Source organism: Rhipicephalus microplus, chromosome 3 (genome assembly GCF_043290135.1).
Source record: "Rhipicephalus microplus isolate Deutch F79 chromosome 3, USDA_Rmic, whole genome shotgun sequence".
NCBI lineage: Eukaryota > Metazoa > Arthropoda > Arachnida > Ixodida > Ixodidae > Rhipicephalus > Rhipicephalus microplus.
The window spans coordinates 64,801,936-64,823,631 of record NC_134702.1 but is presented as its reverse complement, the minus strand read 5'-3'; the positions used below and the strand labels follow the sequence as shown (position 1 = coordinate 64,823,631).

The 21,696-nt window shown below is 46.6% G+C and overlaps 1 protein-coding gene across 2 annotated transcripts in view; it reads left to right on the top strand.

Annotated features, from left to right (window-relative positions):
* Positions 1-783: 783 nt before the first annotated feature.
* Positions 784-21,696, top strand: part of LOC119174167 (uncharacterized) — a 55,885-nt gene continuing 34,972 nt past the window's right edge. Inside the window, exons 1-3 of one of the 2 annotated variants that reach the window (XM_075889671.1) lie at positions 784-1,434; positions 17,212-17,258; positions 17,757-17,928. In XM_075889671.1, the coding sequence (XP_075745786.1) occupies positions 17,246-17,258; positions 17,757-17,928 (185 nt within the window). In that variant the 5' untranslated portion in view covers positions 784-1,434; positions 17,212-17,245. Of the gene's footprint in view, positions 1,435-17,211; positions 17,259-17,756; positions 17,929-21,696 lie in introns of those variants that run through there. The other variant, XM_075889672.1, reaches the window with a different exon arrangement.

Sequence of the window (21,696 nt, the reverse complement as noted above, 5' to 3'; positions counted from 1 at the left end):
ATCTCACGCATAACCTGCTTACCGATTTTATGTGGGTAGGTATTCTCACAATGCACCTTTTTCAACCCAAGGCACAACATCCATTAAAGGATGGGAGGCAGCCCTGTCCAGCTCGCACCCGGAGACCCGAGAGGTCCTCGTGAAACGTGCGAGGACAGCCGCCCGCACCAATCAGATCATGGACTAAGGATCCCGCCCACCGATCTTCTCGTCCAGAGCATCTAATAAGCTTTTATTCTCTCTCTCAAGACAGAAGACTATCGCCTGTCGATGACCTTTGCCGACGAAACACGCAGATACGCGGCCAAATTATTTTTCGTTTTTGTTTTTCGTTGTGCATATCAGCTTCGATTTCAGCAGCCCGCATCAGCAGCACACGCGTTGCTGCCGAAACGACTGGCCCCGCTGTTCGTAGCGCCCTCGCCGACACAGCTGCATGCCACGCGAGAACAGCCGGAACACAATAGAGAGTTTTAGTACTGCGGAATGGTGCTACGTACGCATCACGCAAGCGCCTACGTGGCGTCGTTACGTGGCGTCGTTTGCCACTAATCGGCTTTTAGTACGCCGTAGTACCCGCGTACGTAACGAGCGTGAAGCGTGTTGCGTCATCTGGTAGATCAAAACAGAAGCACGTGTTGTTGACAGCCAATGTGAGCCAATCCAGGTGTTATAACCAGATTATGGCCATATTTTAAGCCACAGAGCCGGTCGGTGCTTGCCTTCGATGCCGCCATTTTGCAAAACGAAGTCTCGCGCTGTCGCGAACTTGTTCGAGAGCGGCGCGATCAGCTCATACGTACGCACGCACGCATCTCATGCGTGCGTACGGAGCGGCTGCGTACGTAATGCGATACGTGCGCGTTGCGGTCTGCGCATGCGCACTACGCAGAACGTGGCGTCCTTACGTACGCAACGCCGCCACGTACGCAGCGTACGCAGTAGTAAAACTCTCTAATGAAGCAGCGTGAAAACTGCGCAGTCCTATACGCACGGCGAAAAAGTGTCAACAGCTGTCTATGCATAATCTTACACCACGGTCAAAGGAAACTGTGAAATAGCATTGGCCGGACACGTCAAACCTTCTTTCGGCGAAAGCAGTTGCGCACACTGCCCTTTGATTATCAATATATAGGATTTCCTTTCCGTGAGTCACCCTCATATCGACTGGTTTCTGATAGCCGCGAACAGGCGGGCGCCGTCACGCGCAGCACACCGGCGACGACGAGATAACAGAGGACGCGGCGCCCTCCTCGACAGCGCTGCTGCGGCCAACGTTTATATGGAATAAACTCGTTGGCTGCGGCGGCAGCGACTGTTTTCCCTGCCGATTCACTCCTTGTTTGTAACAAAATGTCAAGCGTGTGACTGGACGTCGCAGCAAAGGACGTTGGCGGATCTAAACAGCTGTGAGAAGTAGCGGCGGCCCCAAAGGTGAGATCTTATTATGTAGAAAATCTTTTTCGAAAACAGCATCAGTGCAAGGGTCTACTTTCCCGTAGTTTCGACCGGTGAACTGATCTTCACAAGGTTTTGCTGTTTACAATGAGGGTCCTTACATACTTTAAACTTGCCGATGTGTGCCACTACATATAATATCCGCCCGTAATTCCTCTCTCTCTCGCTCTCTCGATATATATATTGTAATGTAAATGGGAAGAAAGAAAAGTGGGTGAAAAGATAACTTGCCGGGGGCAGGAGCCAAACCTGCGACCTTCGAATAACGCCTTTGATACTCTACCACGGCAGCCATCCCCTCACTCAGCCAATTTATTGGGTATCTGTGTGTTTTTTTTAAACGTGCACTTTTCTTTCTTCACATTTACATTACAATGCTGTATGGGTGGCACGGCCCAGTCAGGCTATGTTTGCCTTTTGCCGTGTCTCCTTGGGCAATTTTGTAATTGTTCTTAATAAAGAAAGAAAGAAGGAAAGAAAGAAAGAAAGAAATTCGGTTTAATAACTCCCCCTATACATTCCTTGGCATTATTGTCTGTTGGATCTTAATAATATTATGTATATTATATAATATTGTGTTTATATTCAAGGTGTCTTCCAGGCACCATAGCAAGTATTCAGTAGGGGGAGGGCAATGCATTAAATATTCGTGTACATATCAATAGCGAAACAATGCAATAGAAACAATTGCAAAACAATAAAATAAAATTGCACCATTATAGTTCAACACGCACGAAATATACAATTGACGAAAGAATAAAATAAACGGCCCGTTTCTTGCACACACAAAAGAAGAAATGGCGAGAAAGGCATATTTTTTTGCATGTATAGATACAACAATCATAAAAAATTCGGCAGATCCCACGTACGTGGGAATCGACGTCATGCGAAGCATGCGGAGGGAAGATAACTGTGTTGCAATTTTTTCTTTATTGAGCGACACGACATGAAATGACGCTAAATGTATGTACAAATGATGTGCGCTCAGACGTATGTTGAACAGTTGCACATGTTTATATAACCTGTTGTTTGCACTTGCGCAACGATGTCAACTGGAACGGGTGTATTAGCAACACCAGACGCTGATATGGAACGCTGATCCTCTCGAAGATGCTGGCCCTTGACACTGCTACATAAATCAACTTCAGTGCACGGCACCTAACCACAATTGACGTTAACTCGACGTGACGGCTGTATCAAAGAAGGGCATATGTAATATTTATAAAATTAGGTAGGCAACACTGCAACTGCTATTGACATTTTACGATAATTAGCGTCTATTTTAAAAGTAGTTCCGAGACCTGGCGTAACTCTGCGGTAGAATGCTTGACTGCCACGCAGAATGCTTGGATTTGATTCCTGCTGGGAGCCTGAAATTCATTATTTGCATTCATCGGGGGTCAACGCTACCTATGTCAGGTTTTTATTAACATTAACGTTTATTCTATGCCTTCGTTGGGTCGACGCTACCGATGTCGGGTGTTTCTTAACGATCACGCGTTAAAATTGCCCGTGTGTTCTCGCCGTTCCTAGGTAAATACCAAGCGTCAATCACCTGTGGCACATACCCGCCCGTGGGTATGTGCCGCTGTCTGACGGGAAGTGTTGGATGACGTACGCGACTGGATTGTGAGATTATTCATCTCTTGACCAGCGCGTCATGTTTGTGAAACCATCTGACCCTTCCATGCTAATTTTGGTTCACGCCAAGTCAAGGGATGACCACTAAAGCACAGCACCCAAACGTAAGCGGCTAGATAGATAGATACGCTCAAAGTTGCCGAAGTTCACTACGAAATGCTTCGCATTTAAAGACATGTTCTATCCTAAGGATATGTTTTCATAGAAATGAAATAACTGTAATGAACAACAACTGTCAGGCATGCCAAAGAAACAGGTATACGTCTGTTTGGTAGCAAAACACCAGAATGAAATTTCTGTGCTAAGAGAACAAAAAGAGAGACAAAGCGTCAAGACTGCCGGACAAAACGAAATGTGAAAAAGGAAGCATTCCTGAAATACACATTACGTCGTGTTATCTGACGTGATATATGACGTGGCATGTGAGCAGATTCAGATGTTTGCTACAATGATAAGAGCGAGTTCAAGAGCTGCCAAAATTTACCATTATTTTCGCTGCATGGTACAGCATCAGCTTGCTCAGGTCTGTGAAATGACTTGCTGTAACGATATCGCGGAAGTTATCACAGTTAGTCTAGGAGGCAATGTGGTCATTCATTGGCACGTGAAATCAGTGGGTTATTGAACGTGTTTGCAGAACTATATACACGGGCATAGCTATGATGATTGTGTATTCTGCGTGAAGTGAGATTGTAGACCTGTTACGGTGATCCGGTAGTTGTGGGTTTTTTTATTTAAAAAATCACAGCAGTGAATCAATTATTATTTTTTTGATGAGGAGGCCAAATCAAAGAGCTGTATGGTAGTTCATAGCGAACCATATTTACGTAACATAATTTGCGAATGCTTGAAATTGCAGCATTCAAGCTACGTCTCAAAAAACCTAGTGATTTGAAAGCATTGGCCAAGGTAATGCGCCAATGCAGTTGGGCATGGGTATATTTTATGTCAGTGTTACTCCTAAGTACCGAGATTACGTTGTAGTCAATAGAATAGAATATCCATGCCGTAAGAAAATTCGGATATGCTGGGTTTGCGAGTGAAATATATTTCTTTGCGTTTTGAGACATTTAGTGTCATATGTCATGCACTACACCTACCATTATTAGCCTCACGGTCATTTTGGAGCGACAGATTATCTGAAGTGCCCCTGTCTGGACGATAAATAATACAGTCGTAAGCGAATACTGTCGGATGCAAGAAGAGACATGTTGCGGAAGTCCACTGATGAGTATAAGAAAAAATATTGGCGCGAGCCCGCTTCCGTAACATTAAGAAACGATTGATTTGATTGATTGATTGATTAATTGATATGTGAAGTTTAACATCCCAAAACCACCATATGATTATGAGAGAAGCCGTAGTGGAGGGCTCTGAAAATTTTGACCACCTGGGTGACATGCAGAAATGTCAATTAGGGAAAAAGAGAACTTGTCCATTGTGTATACTACTGACAATCAGGATCGAAATTGTCAAACCATACTTGTAAGGGTGTCTGATTTTTAGGGCGGGAGGTTTCGATATCAGGTCACAGTGCGCTACCCAGAAAAACGCATTCGAATAGTCGATGAACACAGAATCAGTTGGATAAATATTCTCCATATTAGCGCGAACCTCTGCGGTATATTCAAACAACTCAATCTCACACGAACAGCCCTTTCGGAAACCGTGTCCATTATTGAAGGAGTACTCATTGAATTCCATAGGCATGTAAATATCCAAAGCAATAACGTGTTCTAGAATTCCGCAACAAATACACGTGAGCGAAATGGGACGGTATTTATCGCATTAGGTTTTATTTGCACTTTTGAATATTAGTATTAGCCTACGTTTGCCAACTTCCAGCATATGACGTCATGCCAGTTTCGGGAGAGTGTCGGAATGTATTACCACAGAAAACTGCGATTATTCAGAGTGGCACAGGGGTTCACAAGCCGGGCGAAGCGTTGGTGGTGCCGTTGCGATGGGTGGAGCTGGCAGCAGTGCACCGGCTTGCGCACAATTGATTGATATGTGGGGTTTAGGCGTACAAAAACCACCATATTAATATGAGTGACGCCGTAGTGGAGGGCTCCGGAAATTTCGATCACCTAGAGTTCTTTAACGTGCACACAAATCTGAGCACATGGGTCTACAACATTTCCGCCTCCATCGGAAATGCAGCCGCCGCAGCCGGGATTCGATCCCGCGACCTAGGGGTCAGCAGCGAAGTACCTTAGCCACTAGACCACCACGGCGGGGCTTACATGCGCACAAGCTTCGACCGAGCAGCCAAAGGAGCGGCTCTCGACGACTATATTATATATAGTGACTTTCGGTTCTTTCGGAGCTGCCGTGTTTCTCTAGCTTTGGGCACAAACTCGCCCCTTATTAAATTATCTAAATCAAAATTCCTTGCAGTGAGATTACAATGTGAAGTACTTTTTCACTTGAAACTGTTACTGTATTCTTTAAAACCTATTGAGATGATTCTATGCACGCTGCATGAAAAAGTAAATCAATTTTTTTTTCCTGACTGTGGGCGCAATTATGTTCTGTACATTATTGTCTACCGGTTCCATCAATTAGTAATCATTCTCAGCTACGTAGGGTATGCTGCGACTATTGTTTTTGGCTAACAAAGTAAAAAGGGGGATTCAATGCTTTTGTACATTGGCTAACTGGCAGGGGGCGTCCTAAGAATCATGTAATGGAGCGTGCTGGTTTCAAATGCGAAGCATTTCTTAGCGAACTTAGGCGACATTGAGCGTATCTATCTATCTATCTATCTATCTATCTATCTATCTATCTATCTATCTATCTATCTATCTATCTATCTATCTATCCAGCCGCCTACGACATTTAGCTCACCTGTTCTGTTCGATAGTAGTATTGATACCAAACTTGGTATGGCATAATAGGAGTGTATGAAAAACATGTTTGACTAGTCATAACATGAAAATCATGACATTTCATGAATGTCATGATTTACATTTCATGGTACTGCAGCTCTTGCGGTGGTTTCGGTAACATGGCATGTTGCAAAACTGGTATGGTATGACAAGATTGCATGGTGAACACAAGCGACAGACCCTAACATGAATATCATGACATGCGTGTCATGTAACAACAAGACTACATGTTACGCTCATTATGCGCTCACGGCCGTTTTGCTAGCGTCATATATACCGAATTTCGTATTACAGTACGTGAATGGATGACGAAGGTACGTGACTGGTGCAAACATGATAATCATGAGATGCGTGTTATGTGAGAACATGACTACATACCACGTCACGTCACACTGGCGTTGCCACGCCAGGCGCCGGTCCTGCCTTACGCCAGGCGCGCGCCACGCTGCGCTGCTTTGGCGCGTGCACGCTTCAGCGCGTCCTGCGTCCCTCCGTGACGAAAAAGGGAGACGCAGTGTTGTCTGGACAATGCATTAGCGCCAAGTGCAGTATGTCGCATTTTGCGCCGTTTGCCGTTGGGCCGCGCCGACGGACGCTTGTCGCGCCTGGCGTCAGACTATAGAGAGCTGACGTTTTGCTAACGTACAGCGTGGCTGTGCCCAGCGTGCGCGCGCATCAACGCTACTTTGGAGTATATTAGGCCCTCCATAATGCGCTCACGGTCGTTATGCTTGCTCCACATATACCAAATTTGGTGTTCCGTGAGTCAATGTATGACCAAATATATGACTAGTGCAAACATGATAATCCTGACATGCGTGTAATGAAACAACTTGACAACATACCACGCTCATAGCGTGCTCGCGGCCGTTTCGCTAGCTCCACATATACTAAATTTGGTATCACGCGACGTGAATAGATGACGAAGGTAAACGACAGATCCAAACGTGATCATTATGACACGGAAGTCATGTACGGCATCATTTACTTCCACCTCGTAACGTTGTGCTGATTTTAAAGTGACATATCAACATCTCTCATTCGTGCTTCGCATATAATCGATTCCTAGTGTACGTGGGATCTGCCAATTTTTTTTTCTGGCGGGATGACTTAACAATACTTAGCTGGGTAGCTTTTTAGCAGTTTGGGTGGATCATTAGAAAATTATACTTCATGTTGGATTTACCTCAAGCTGAACAATGCACCTTTTACAGGTCTATAAGAGTGTAGTTAGGCCACGAAGAACTGCCGAGCAATGTAGCACTCTTATATAGGCATTTTATTATTACATCGATATTCACTTAATTTTTTCAGTGAAGCAGTAACTTGACTTACAGTGTTTGTTTTAACCAGTGGAACATGTTTGTCAACGTACACAAAACCTGCTTGAAAGGAACCCGTTTTCTTTTTCGGATCTACAGTGAAAACACAGCAGGAGAGTAACTTCAAAAATATCCCATATTTGAGTGTTTATTTTTTGAAAATTATTTTTATTATAGTCTCTAGAGTGAGCGAGAAAGAAGGCTCCTTAATAGAAAACAGGGAATTGTGCCGGCGTATATAAAGGTTGAGTACGTGCTATTCTCTTTCGGGGAACAGGATTGAGCAGAGAAAGGCCTCAACAAGAAAATAATGGTTGGGGGATATGATCGTGGATGGTATGTGCATCTCACAACGTAATGGTGATTATGTAAATTACGTTACACTTTACTGATTAGGTTATTGTCCCCGAGGAATCTGAACAGTATTTGTTTCGTACATGTGCCGGCAATGGGAGCTAGGGGATATGTTTATATATACTTGGAGTAAGATGTGGTCACTGAACCAGTTCATGTTGCGACACTATATAGCGTTGCGCTTCACTACATTTACCCCCGGTGCTGTCCGGCGAGCAAGGTCGCAGCTCGTCGCTGAACTTATCCCCAGTGCGGTTTGATGAGCTCGATGTTGACAATGTCGCGTCCACGATTCCGCATGTCCGAAGATGATTCAAAGGGGGCGATAACAAAGTTGACAGGCGATGTAAGTTTAATGACAAGGTAATAAACAAGAGAAGCAGTGACGTGTGGTCCCTAATCCATGTTTTCCACCCGTGCGTTCCTTATATTATTTTTAGTGGACCAGTGTAATGAGTAATGAAACTTGCCAAAATAGTTTGTCACATACGCGCTGTAAGAGATTTACGCATGCAGTAGATAGAAATAGATAGAAATGAAGAAATGGTGTGGACAGGAAGAAAGGGAAGAAAAAGTAAAATACATGAAAGTTCAAAGAGAGAGATCAGGATAGAGAAGAGGCAAGAAAGAGAAGTAAAGGGGTCAGAAAGAAAACACGTTAGAAAAAATCACAGCATATCCACAGAGTGAATGATGATTGGTGGGGCGAGGCGTTCGTCAGTCTGTCCGTGCTTTCTTCCGCCCATTTGTTCTTGCTTTCGTCCATCCATGCGTCCGTCCGTGCGTACATCCGTCTATCCGTCCATTCGTGTGACCGTCAGTGCATCCATCCTTCTGTGCGTCCCTCCATGCGTCCGCCCGTACGCTCGTTCTTCCGTGTGTCTATGCGTCCGTCCGGGTATCTGTTCGTGCGGTCGTCTGTCTGTCTGTCCATTCGTCCATCCGTGTATTCGTCTATCTGTCTGTCTGTGCGTCCGTCAGTCCACCTATCTATCTGTATGTCCATCCATCCGTCCGTCTATCTAGTGGACACTCCAAGTACAGCCATCTCACATCTTTTCATTATGTATTATTCATATACAAGTGCCGCCATTCAGCGGCCATTTTGAGGGCCGCTCTTTCGGGTATGTGCCACCGGTGGCTACATACACCATCGGAGGATGGACAGACCCACACCCTTAAGAGCTTCGTCCCTAAAACACAGAAACGAATAGGAATAAAAAAAAGATATGAGAATAGAGATAAAAAGACAGTGTTCACTTTCTCGTCTTCGTAATTCTGCTCTATACCTTTTCGCCGTCATGAACTAGCTCACATCTCCGTTTTGCTTCAGATAGTCTAAAAAAAGATTATAAAGAGAGCAAGAATAGCCATGTATATCAACGAGTGGGAAAGAGAGAGGTGAGAGCGTAGAAGGCTAGCCTAGCTGCGACCATCTAGGTGACCACCTGCTTTGCTGTGACCCAGCTTTGCGCGACCCAATGTAAGCCGCACTAATTATGCGTAGTATTAATCCTTTTAGTGCGCTTAAATGACGTAAAAGGCCTCAATCACTCAATGCAATGGCTATAATTTGCACTGAATCTATATTGCAAGCTCTTGTATAGTTTGTTTAGAGACTTTCAGAAAATGTGAAATTTTTGGTTCGTCGTTGTGAAATTTTGTTTCCAGTTGTCAGTAGGGCATTAAATTTTACTCTAAAGACCACAGTTATTACTTTATTCATTTATTACAGCACCCTCAGTGCAAAAAAAAAAACACCATGCCCACACGGTTAAGGTTAAGGATGTTGTAGGTAGCCGGCGGATCTAGCCTTGCATAATTTGCAGGCGATTGCCCCACCCTGTTTCCTCTTTGCTGATTCTAGTTAATGTCCTTTGTTTTTTAACTAAGCACGAGCAGGCTCTTAAAATAAAAATCGTGCATAGCGGGATGTAAGCCTGCATGAGACGGTGGCCTCTGTGCTATTCCACATGTAGTATTGTGCCGGTGCTCTATCTGGCTACACTATACCCCAAACATAATTGTCACTGATCACCAGTCACATGCGAGGTCTATAGCATTCAAAAATTTCAAAAGAAGTCGCGAAACCTGTTTCCTGAAGATCGAGTGACCATGCACACGGGAACACAATATCAGTCACGCTGTCATATGGCGAGCCTTACCGTTGCAGTTCCTCAAATAAACCTTGCCGTTCCTTCTTAAGCTCATGACACTTAAGCAAATAGTGTTCTATACCACCGTTTTCCTTGCACTTCAGACACAAGGGCGTCGCGGAGAGTCTGATCTTGTGAAGCCATGCTGGCGTACGCACTGATCCCGTTCGGATGCGATGAAGCAAGCAGGCCTCTTCCCTTGATATCCCTTTTGTCACACATGACTGGTGAGGCGTCAGCCATAACGAGTGATAATGCTTATTGACAGCTTCTCGTAAGATACGCTGTTTGTCTTTGGGAGTCTTCTTCGTTGGTGTAAGCTCCAGAGCACTCCGGGCAAGTCTGTCAGCCACCCCATTACCCGCTTTACCTACATGTGATGGAATCCATTGAAACTTAATGTTTATACCAATGCCATGCAGGTCTTTAAGAGTTCTCGGTAATCTTTCAGTGCATCGATCCAAAAACAAACCATGTTTTAGCCGCTGCAAAGCGGGCTTACTGTCCGAAAACAGCACGACTTGTTGCTGCCTACAAAACTTCAGTTTCTTCGGGGCTGCCTGAATTGCCACGCTTTCACATGTCGATGAAACAAAGCACTCGAGTCACGCTGCGCAGGACGCCTTTAGAGACGGGATCACAAACGCTGCAGCGCTTGCTCCAAGCACTATGTCGACTGATCCATCCGTGAAAACTTTCAAATGATCAGTGTACTTTTTTTTTCAATATTGTTACGGTGCATCATCGACAGGAGCAAGCGTGGCACTTAGCGAAGATGAAGAAGACGCCTGTGCGTTAGGCGCTTGCAGGAGAGGCAACTCAGACATCTTGTTCGGCTGCCGACTCTCGGTGGACGCTGTCCTGTAAGCCAAGACCTCGCTCCGTCACATTTGGTGGAAGTGCTGGGCAACCGCCTCGCAACGGAACTTCGCAGCGGCCGACGTTTGAAGGGTCATTCCACAACGATGACGGAGAGTACGGCGTCTGCATCTGCTCCTGGTGTTCGTGCGGCCGGAGATGATGCGGTAACTACATCTCCTTCTGCGACCACAACCTTTGTGCTCGAACCCCCGCGGGATCCTGGCACGTTCAGCGGTTCCGGCGATCCAGATGAAGTTGACGTTGAAGATTGGCTGGCAGAGTACGAACGTGTGAGTACTCGATACCGATGGGGCCCGACTCTTATGCTGGCAAACCTGTTATTTTATCTTAGGGGAACCGCCAAATCGTGGTATGAGAACCATGAAACAGAACTTGTGAGTTGGGCAGTGTGCAGGGAGAAAATGCTAGACCTGTTTGGAAAGCCGATTGGAAGAAAAATGGCCGCGAACAAAATGCTCGCGTCTCGGGCGCAGACCTCGACCGAGTCTTACGTCTCCTATATAGAAGATGTGTTGTCGTTGTGTCGCAAAGCCAATGCCGATATGCCGGAGGCTGACAAGGTCGGGCATATTCTTAAGGGGATTGCGGATGACGCATTCAACCTCCTCATCTGCAAAAATTTTTTTACCGTGGACGCCATTATAAAAGAATGTCGGCGCTTTGAGCAAGCGAAGAGCCGGCGGATTAACAGCGTGTTCACCCGCCTTCCGAATACGGCTGCAACATCATCTTGCGAAGACCGTGCAAGAACACAGCCACCACCTCTAGATTCATCGGATCAGGTGACCCGAATTGTACGGCGCGAACTTTAAGCCATTGCCTCTGCTCCGGCTCACACCGCTGCAAGTGACACCACCCCACTCACTGCTAACATGGTTCAAGCTATCGTCCGCCAAGAACTCGCCAGCATAGGTATTCCCTCGGTGTGCGCTTTGCCCAGCCCGCAGCGAGCTTCATGGCGTCCACCCTCGTCCTATCGCGAGCAGCAGTTCACGGCCCGATCTCGCGACCCTGCGGCGTGGAGAACCGTCGACAATCGACCAATTTGTTTTCATTGCCACCGTATCGGTCATGTCGTCCGTTACTGCAATTACCGCTGGTCCTCGCCACCTCAGACTTCATCTCAACCTCACTACCGACAGGACAGCACCCGCTTCGCGTCTGCCGTGCAGCCTTCTCCGCAAAACAACTACAGAAGATTCAACAGCCGATCTCCGTCACCGCATGGTCATCAGTCGCGTTCGCCTCCAGGACGTCGCCAGTCGTCTCGCTCACCGCAGACTCGCAGGCCGTCATCTCCATTCAACCCCGCTCCTGCCTACCCGGAAAACTAAACGGTGCAGCGCCCGGAGGTGACGCTGCATCTTCGACTCCCTCCACAAATCCTCTCTTGACGCTTCCGACGAGACAAAATTTGTTAGACGTTGCCGTTGACGGTGTGCCTATTTCTGCCCTTATAGATACTGGAGCGCACATTTCTGTATTGAACGCGAACCTACGCCGACGCCTACATAAAGTGCTCACGCCTGCCGCTTCCCACAAACTTCGTGTCGCTGATGGGAGGACCCCTGATGTTCAAGGGATGTGCACGGCCCGTGTGTCCATTGCCGGTCATCCTACATTAGTTCAGTTTGCCGTCATTGAAATGTGTCCTCATGACCTAATACTTGGTTTGGACTTCCTGTCACGTCATTCTGCGATCATTGATTGTGCCACTGGTGCTCTTCAGCTTGAACTGCCGCAGTTTGCCGATTTTCCAGCAAACTATTCTCCCCGTTTACGCTCTCGTCACCACGTTCGCTTGCCTCCGCAAGCTGCTACATATGTCGCTTTGTCGTGCTCACGTCATGTGCCCGACGGTGACTACCTCGTCACTCCTATAGTCGACGTACTGATGGCCCGAGACGTCGCCCTTGCTCACACTGTTGTCGCCGTCGCTAATAATACAGTGGTTATGCCACTACTCAACGTGAGTCTCTTGACTCAAGTTATTCCGCAAGACATGTCTTTGGCCACCCTATCTCCACTTGACAGCTGCAACGTTACTGGTTTGGACACCGATACTACATCCCCCTGTCTTGGCCGCAATTACACTCTGCCTGCAGATGACATTAACAAGATGATTGCTCCCGACCTCACTGCAGTGCAAGCTGCCAGCCTCCGTAGTCTGCTAACATCATATAGAGACGTTTTCGACTTTGACCACCGCCCTCTCAGCCAAACAACTGCAGTGACTCACCGGATCAACACTGGTAATGCCAGTCCTATACGGCGGCGTCCATATCGCGTATCTCACAAGGAACGCCAAGTAATTCAAAATGAAGTGGATAAAATGATTACTAAAGACGTAATAGAACCCTCATCCAGCCCCTGGGCCTCCCCAGTCGTGTTCGTTCAGAAGAAAGATGGCAGCTGGCGCTTTTGCGTGGACTATCGCCATTTAAACAAAGTGACCCACAAAGATGTCTACCCTTTGCCTCGGATTGATGACGCCCTCGATTGCCTCCATGGTGCCCAATACTTTTCGTCTATCGACCTTCGATCCGGCTATAGGCAAATTTCCGTCGACCCCATGGATCGTGAAAAAACCGCTTTCGTTACGCCCGACGGCCTCTACCAGTTCAAAGTCATGCTGTTTGGACTGTGTAATGCGCCGGCAACTTTCGAGCGCATGATGGACTCCCTTCTCCGAGGATATAAGTGGTCCATCTGCTTATGTTATTTAGACGATGTCATCGTCTTTTCACCCACCTTTGACAGCCATATAACACGTCTGTCAGCCGTTCTGGATGTTTTTCGAAGAGCTGCTCTCCAGCTCAATTCTGCAAAATGCCATTTCGGACGTCGCCAAATCACCATACTCGGCCACCTTGTCAGTGCCGATGGTGTTCAACCAGATCCCGAAAAGGTGCGAGCAGTACAACAATTTACTGAACCACGCTCAACCAAGGACGTCCGAAGTTTTGTAGGGCTATGTTCCTATTTTCGTCGATTTGTCCGCAACTTCGCCGACATCGCTCGACCGCTTACTGATCTCTTAAAGAAGGACGTTCCCTTCGCATGGGGTATAGAGCAAGCGGACGCCTTTTCGGCTCTTATCCATCTGCTGACTACGCCACCAATATTGGCCCATTTCGACCCAGCATCACCTACAGAGCTTCGGACCGATGCCAGTGGCCATGGAATTGGAGCGGTCCTTGGCCAACGACTGCACGGGAAGGACCGCGTGATTGCTTACGCCAGTCGTCTTCTTCCACCTGCCGAACGGAAGTTTTCCATCACTGAGCGTGAATGCCTAGCTTTAGTTTTCCATCACTGAGCGTGAATGCCTAGCTTTAGTGTGGGCCGTGGCGAAATTCAGGCCTTACCTGTATAGCCGAACTTTTTCCGTTGTTACGGACCATCACGCTATTTGCTGGCTGTCATCGCTAAAGGACCCATCTGGACGTCTTGGTCGCTGGGCGCTCCGTCTGCAAGAATACTCATCGTGGTCCACTACAAGTCGGGACGCCTCCACACAGACGCAGACTGTTTGTCACGTTATCCGGTTGAAACGCCCGAATTGACAGACCTTGATTCAGACCCCTGCGTTCTCTCCATCCACGCTTTGGGTGATATCTCCAACGACGTGACCCGTCGTTACTCTCCATTATCGAGCGTCTGACCTCTGCTCCGACAGACCCTTCCGTTCGCCTGTTCGAACTGCACGACAACATTCTGTACCGTCGCAGCTTCAACGCTGATGGCCCGGAATTACTACTCGTGCTTCCCCATCACCTGCGTACCAGCGTTCTCGAACAACTACATGACGTACCTACAGCCGGTCACCTAGGCGTCTCTCGTACCTACGATCGTGTGCGACGTCGCTTTTTCTGGCCCGGACTGTATCGTTCTGTGGTTCGCTACGTCACTGCTTGCGACCGCTGCCAACGCCGCAAGCGCCCCTCTGTGCTACCGTCTGGCCTCCTACAGCCCATTGACATAACAACGGAACCATTCTTCCGTGTTGGCCTTGACCTGTTGGGCCCGTTTCCTACGTCCACCTCCGGAAATAAATGGGTTGCAGTCGCCACAGACTACGCCACACGCTTTGCCATCACTAAAGCACTGCCGACAAGCTGTTCCACTGACGTCGCTGACTTTCTCTTGTATGCAGTCATTCTTCATCACGGCGCTCAGCGGCAGCTGCTTCCTGATCGAGGAAGGTACTTTCTTTCACGTGTTGTGGATGACATTCTCCGCGCCTGCTCCACTGAGCACAAGCTTACCACCGCTTATCATCCACAGACAAATGGATTGACCGAGCGTCTGAACCGAACGCTGACGCAGATGCTGTCAATGTACGTTTTGCCAGATCACCGTGACTGGGACAAAGCACTCCCCTTTGTCACGTTCGCGTACAATTCTTCACGGCACGACACAGCTAGTTATTCGCCGTTTTATTTGCTATTTGGCCGACATCCAGCATTACCATTTGACACGCTCCTTCCTTCGGCTGCCCCCTTGTCTACTGAGTACGCCAGCGATGTCGTTTCTCGAGCCTATGCAGCCCGTCAGCTTGCCCGTGATCGGCTGCACTTGTCGCAAGCGCAGCAAAAAGACCGCTATGACAGTCGCCACCAAAGCGTGCACTTCTCGCCGGGGTCTCTGGTACTTCTCTGGACACCAAACCGCCAAGTCGGCTTATCAGAGAAGCTACTATCACACTACCATGGCCTCTACAAAGTGTTACGACAACTTAGTGACGTGAGCTACGAGATCGCACCCCTAAACAATGCCTTTTCGACCACCTCACTCCATACAGACGTTGTACACGTTTCCAGACTGAAACCGTATCACCCTCCTCGTTCGTCGCCGCCGTACTAAGCGCCGTGACGGCGCTTCCGCCGCAGGGGAGTGATGTTACGGTGCATCATCGACAGGAGCAAGCGTGGCACTTAGCGAAGATGAAGAAGACGCCTGTGCGTTAGGCGCTTGCACGAGAGGCAACTCAGACATCTTGTTCGGCTGCCGACTCTCGGTGGACGCTGTCCTGTAAGCCAAGACCTCGCTCCGTCACAATATATTCAAGTACAAAAGAACGTACCTCTGCTGTGGGTGTGGAACGCTTGCTGTGCATCCGTGGAATTGTCACGTCACAGTCGACATCCTCATGTGACTAAGGTGGGTCTTGTCGAAGTTGTCTTTGGAGAAATCGATGATAAGATGGCGAAGGCTGCTGAGGGCCACGAAAGCTCGCGATTCCGTCCGTCGTCGAAGACGACTGAGTAGTGCTCGTTCTGGGCTCGATTCGCCAAGTAGGCAAAGCTGTGTCAACAGTCCTTGAGAGGCGAGAAGACGTAATGGCAGAAGATTAGCTTCATGAAGCCGCTTTGTGCTCGCTGCAAACTTTGGCACCCCCAAAGCGACTCTGACGCGTTTACGATGAAGTTTTTCCAGCCGTTCATACTGTGACTCAATCGGAAAGATCAGAGGCAGTTGGAAAAGCACACCATGGACAATTACTGCCACGTGTAACTTTATCATTGATGTTGGGTGGCTCCCCCAGCTTGGCCCGCACGGAAGACGCAGCACAGGCACAGCGAAAGGTAGAAGAGTGGCCTTTCAGAGCATTTTTTAAACACTCATCGGGTAACTACTGCAAGCACACTTGCTTGATACCCGCTACGGCAATAATAATAAAGTTTTTGTAGATAGTAGGCCGGTATTTGCTATGCTACTTTTTGTCCGTCTGAGAAGCGTGGTATCCGTTGAACATTTACAAGAAATTTTGTGCCGATTGTTCACGCAGTGTCTGATGACGATGAGGAATTATGGCAGAAGTGGGTATACACCACAGTTTATAGGGGAACAAGAACAAGCTTTTGTATTGTGTTAGAGCATTGGACGGCCCACTCGTTACGCTATTCGCAATTTGCGATGACTGGTTGTTTTTTCGCTGTTTTAAAATACTTTATAAGTCGTAATAACGCGATTGCTTTCCCGACATCAAGCCTGAATATGGCGAGTTTGCCAACATATCCCTAGCGCCGGCGTGGCTCAGTGGTTAATACTGGGCTGGCACCCAGTGTACCCGGGTTCGAGCCCCTTTTTCTCATGGGTAGCAGTTTTTTTTTCAATTTCGTGCGATGTGGTTATGGACACAAGCGGCGGCAGTGGCGGACAACTACGGCGCCGCGCGTGACCAGAGTTTTTGATCTCATAACAGCTTTCGCTGTAAAAAGCATTACAGAATCGAGCGGCAGTTTTAACAAAACAATGTACATTTGTTAGCGGCTATTTCAAACGATAATATTCAAGGGGTGGATGTAAACACAGAATCACTTAGTGTGGTAACAATCGAAGTGGGCAGGTGGTTCCATTTCTTAGCATTACAGAAAGTTCGGCATAGTTAGAGCATTATGTCCCTAAACGAATGTTGAATGAAAATTAACCTTGTACATTAGCCTTCTCCTGCGAAGGCCAATATAACAGATTAATTTTGACTTGCAAAACCAACTTTTACAGAGTAGCGGCGCCCCCGGAACAACGATCATCCATCATGGCCGCCTCAGGTAAGATTTCAGGATACATCATGTTCACTCACTACATTCATACGGCACTGAATTATCATATTACACATACGATTGATATAAACCATATTGATTAAATGAGCTGAACAAAGAAGAAAGTATATTAAAGAGGAAGAGCAAACTTTATGCAACAAAACACTCACCTTCGTATAGTTAACCTAAGCAGAATAGTTTAGAACAGGAATGCAACACAAGGCAAAATACTTTTTTTTACGACAGACCCCATCATCTTTGTCAGCTTAAGTTGTCTGTTGAAGCCACGAGAATGAAAAAGCTTCTTTTTCGATTTTGTCTACAATTTCTCCATGTGCTATCGCATCTGATAGGTCTTCCAGAACACAGTTGCCTCAATAAGTGCTTCAAATTCTAACAGTAAACTTTGTGCTCAAAAGTCGCGACCAAACAATTATGTCGGAGCTCGTAAAAAATGTTTGATACTGCAAGTAAAGTTGATTGCTCAAGTCCATTTTCATATTGCAGATGTGAAATTCGAAGGGGTACACTGCGATGCTTGCTGTCGTAAAGATATAACAGGGACCCGCTGGAAATGCGAAGTATGTTGCGACTATGATCTCTGCGACGACTGCTACAAAAGCGGCAAGCACTACCGAGAGCACCCCTTCCTGCGGCTCAAGAAGCCCGGTGGTTTAGCGTATGTATTGACAAATTTTACTTCCGTAGTACATTAACAGAGCTCTTCACTGTCGACTCATTCAGAGCTGTTCACCACCGTCGAACGTTTCTATACTAAACATATGCAAAAAAGAGTATTAAGCTTGAACATCACTCTGTGCTTGTATATATATGGTGCATCAGCTGTCAGCCAACTAACTCCGTTGATTACCATTCTCACCCCATGAAATCCCGCATCAGTTGTTCATATGGATCATTTCTCAATTTACTTTTTAACGCTAACACTGCTAGATATATCAAGCAGCTTCACGAGGTGTTGTCGTTGTCGGGCTCCATAATTTTGTAGAAATTATTACGATTTTCAAAATATTTATGCATGCCATTATACAGTGTTGAATACTTACTCATGTGACAGCCTGCTTATGCACTGCGTGATTATCCTTTTGTGTTATTTAGCTTGCTTCGTGTCGTGCTTCGTATAATGTAGCCAATCTGGGTAACAATCGTGATTTCGTGGCATACAGCCAACGGCAAATGGTGAAGTTAAAGTGACCCTCTAACACTTTTTGAGCGTGGTCAGAGAATGAGTGATATGTGCAATTTAACGTCCCAAAACCACCATATGATTTTGAGAGACGCCGTAGTGGAGGGCTCCGGAAATATTGACCACCTGGGGTTCATTAATCTGACCCAAATCTGAGCACACAGGCCAACTACATTTCCGCCTCCATCGGAAATGCAGCCGCCGCAGCCGGGATTCGAACCCGCGACCTGCGCATCACCAGCAGAGTACCTTAGCCACTAGACCACCGCGGCGGGGCCGGGGTCAGAAAATTCTGCCACCTAGAATTCACAAAAAATCCTCATTGTCAGTTCGCCAAAAAATTGCTTTCTCTTCTCTCGACACATGATGCTACAAATGACTCGTCACAGCCATTGTATCAGACATAGGCTGATTTGAGCATCGCGAACTCGGTCATTAAAGGGCCCGCCGCAGAAGGCCGCCACTTGTCCACGCGCGATTGCACTGAAAAGCCGCGTATTCGAAGAAAACAAAGAAAAGTGTTCAAGGTCACGATGCCCGCATGGCGTATTTTCTTTCCCCGCGCTGTTCCTTCCTACTGAGATTCCAGTGCTTTCGTCGGAACGAGAGAAGGGAGAATGCAATTGCAGCGTGAAGCAAATCTTTGCAACTCCACTCGTACTGGACCAATTCTAAAAAAAAATGACGGTGAATTCGTACAGGTAATAGGCTTCTTTGGTAAATCCATTCCATGGCTACATAAAAATTACAGCATATCCATTGAGTGAAGGATGATGAGTGAGGCAAAGCCTCCATCCGTCTGTTTATGTGTCCACTCATCTGTGCGTCCGGGTGAATGGATGAACAGAGACATGTACGCTCGAACGGACAGATGTACGCTCGAACGGACAGACGTACGCTCGAACGGACAGACGTACGCTCGAACGGACAGACGTACACTCGAACGGACAGACGTATGCACGAACAGATGCACGGATGAACGGAAGCAAGGATGGACAGACAGACGGACGGAAGCATGGACAGACAGATGGACGGATGGCCAGACGGCATGGACAGACAGAGGGACGGACGGACGGACAGAAGCACGAACGGGCGGTCGGGCGGAAGCACGGAGGGAGTGATGAACATGTGAACAGACGAACGTGCGAACGGTTAGACACGCGGATGAACATACGGATGCTTCACCCCACTCATCATCATTCACTCCGTGGATATGCTGTGAAGACTACTAACGCCATCTAGTTATATCATTCACAAGGACGTATACACACAACACCATCTATTGAGCAATTCATAAACTAGAGGTGGCTACATACCACATATGGAGGAGAGAAGGACACATGGCCTAAACAGCTTCGCCCTAAAGTGTTGCATGGCCCCTTTAAATGCGCATCGTTATAAAATGTGCCTCTCTAGCTTACACTTCATGAAATGTAACTTCCTCATGTGCTGAATACTGGATGTTCGCCATCAGCGCTGTATGTTTGAAACGAAGCTTCGCGTTTCTCGCTGTTATAGTGTTATTACAACAATCGCTCTGTGAAGAAAGATTGCACGCGTTCCTAAAAATGGGTAAACGCTGTTCTGTAAAATTCAGTCACTACCAGCCCATGGACATAATTCGCAGCTTTATTATTGTCCAGCCTATTGCCGGATTATAGCATGGAATAGTAATAGTTCGCACAGCGAATATAATAGTCGACTACCAGGAACCAGCCTAGTATTCTCAACTATTAGGTCCTTGTGTTGACTTCTCTAGACTGTCACATGTTACGCCTGAAACATTTTACACTGTTTTGTATTACTTATTATCTCCTACTTATTATTGTTATGTCTGCTTATCATTATCTCCTCCTTTATTCTCTGTTTGTCTCCCCCATTCTCCTCTCCTCGTGTAAGGTAGCAAACTGGAGTTAGTCTACTTAACCTCCCCACATTTTGATATTTTTTCTTCTCTTTTCTATTACTCCATGTCCCCCCGAATGAGATAAAGGGGTCAATATGTTGCCGTCATACTTTCTTGTTTGCTTTTAGTCAATCATCACGCATAGGTATGTGTAAGGTCGTCCAAATATAAAATGAAAACCTGATTAGTATAAAAAAACAACATGAAAGGTGTTGTTTAGTACGTAAATATTATACCGAACTTACTACTAGTGTGCTAAACACCAGCATCTGCGCGAATTTTTTTTGTCTATCTTGTAGCCCTGATGTTGATAAGTCTTGACTATGCAGAGTTTGGCTTACCTTGGCATGCTGCATTTTTCTATTTCAATATTTCTGTCTTTATTAATTAGGCATTACTGTTATTCGGTAAAATTTCTGTACTTCCTTTACTTTTTTTATTACAAAGATTTTATACTGTACTAAATGTTTAAATGCAAAATCTCACTATGACTCAACATTTCTAGAACTAGCTAGTTCTATAAACGTTGCTATTACTCTCTGTATGCTACACATATTGCTTGATGTAGTCCAAACTGCAGTTTATTTATTTTACTGTATTACTTATGTTTAATAAGTATGATCTTACGAGTCTTTTTGTACTGTTAACGTTGTATGCTGCCAATTGTAGAAGGTATTCAGGGACCAAGTAAAGCTTCCCCGAGCAGCTTTTAGTCCTGGATACTATCCATAATTTCTCTGGTGAAATAAACTTTGACTGACTTTAATTCGAAGAAGCATTATGTTTACCGACAGCACGATTAGACGTCATGTGACGAATGTTTCACTCCTGAATATTAACAAACGCTATATTTTAACCGGCTTGAATACTAATGAGGTGTTCGCCTTAAATGTTCTTGACCCTGTACAGTGTCGTCCTCTCCTAAGATGAACACGACTAAGCGTGACTGCGCTGGATGATCCGTGATGTCGCCGCGTCGGAGCCGCGTAATATCAGCCAGCAAACAACGAGGGTCTGCAGCACGGTATGCTGAGTTAACGCGAGCCGCAGGGCCCGCACCGATGTATCGTTTGCCATCGAGGATTTACCAAGATGTCGACAGTGCTCGATGATCCTGTAGCAAATCCAATGCGCTGAGTTTCGCAGTGAGGTGTGTCTTGGATGAATGCGTGTGCACTCTCCGTCCATGTCAACATGAGCGAGCAATGAGTTTCACATACCTGACCCTGCAGATGGGTGCACGGTTCTCATTTGTAAATCTAAAGTGCAAATACCCATTGTTTATTTGACACACAGTCGACAGCTTAATTCCAGCCAAGTGCATGTTTCTAATACAT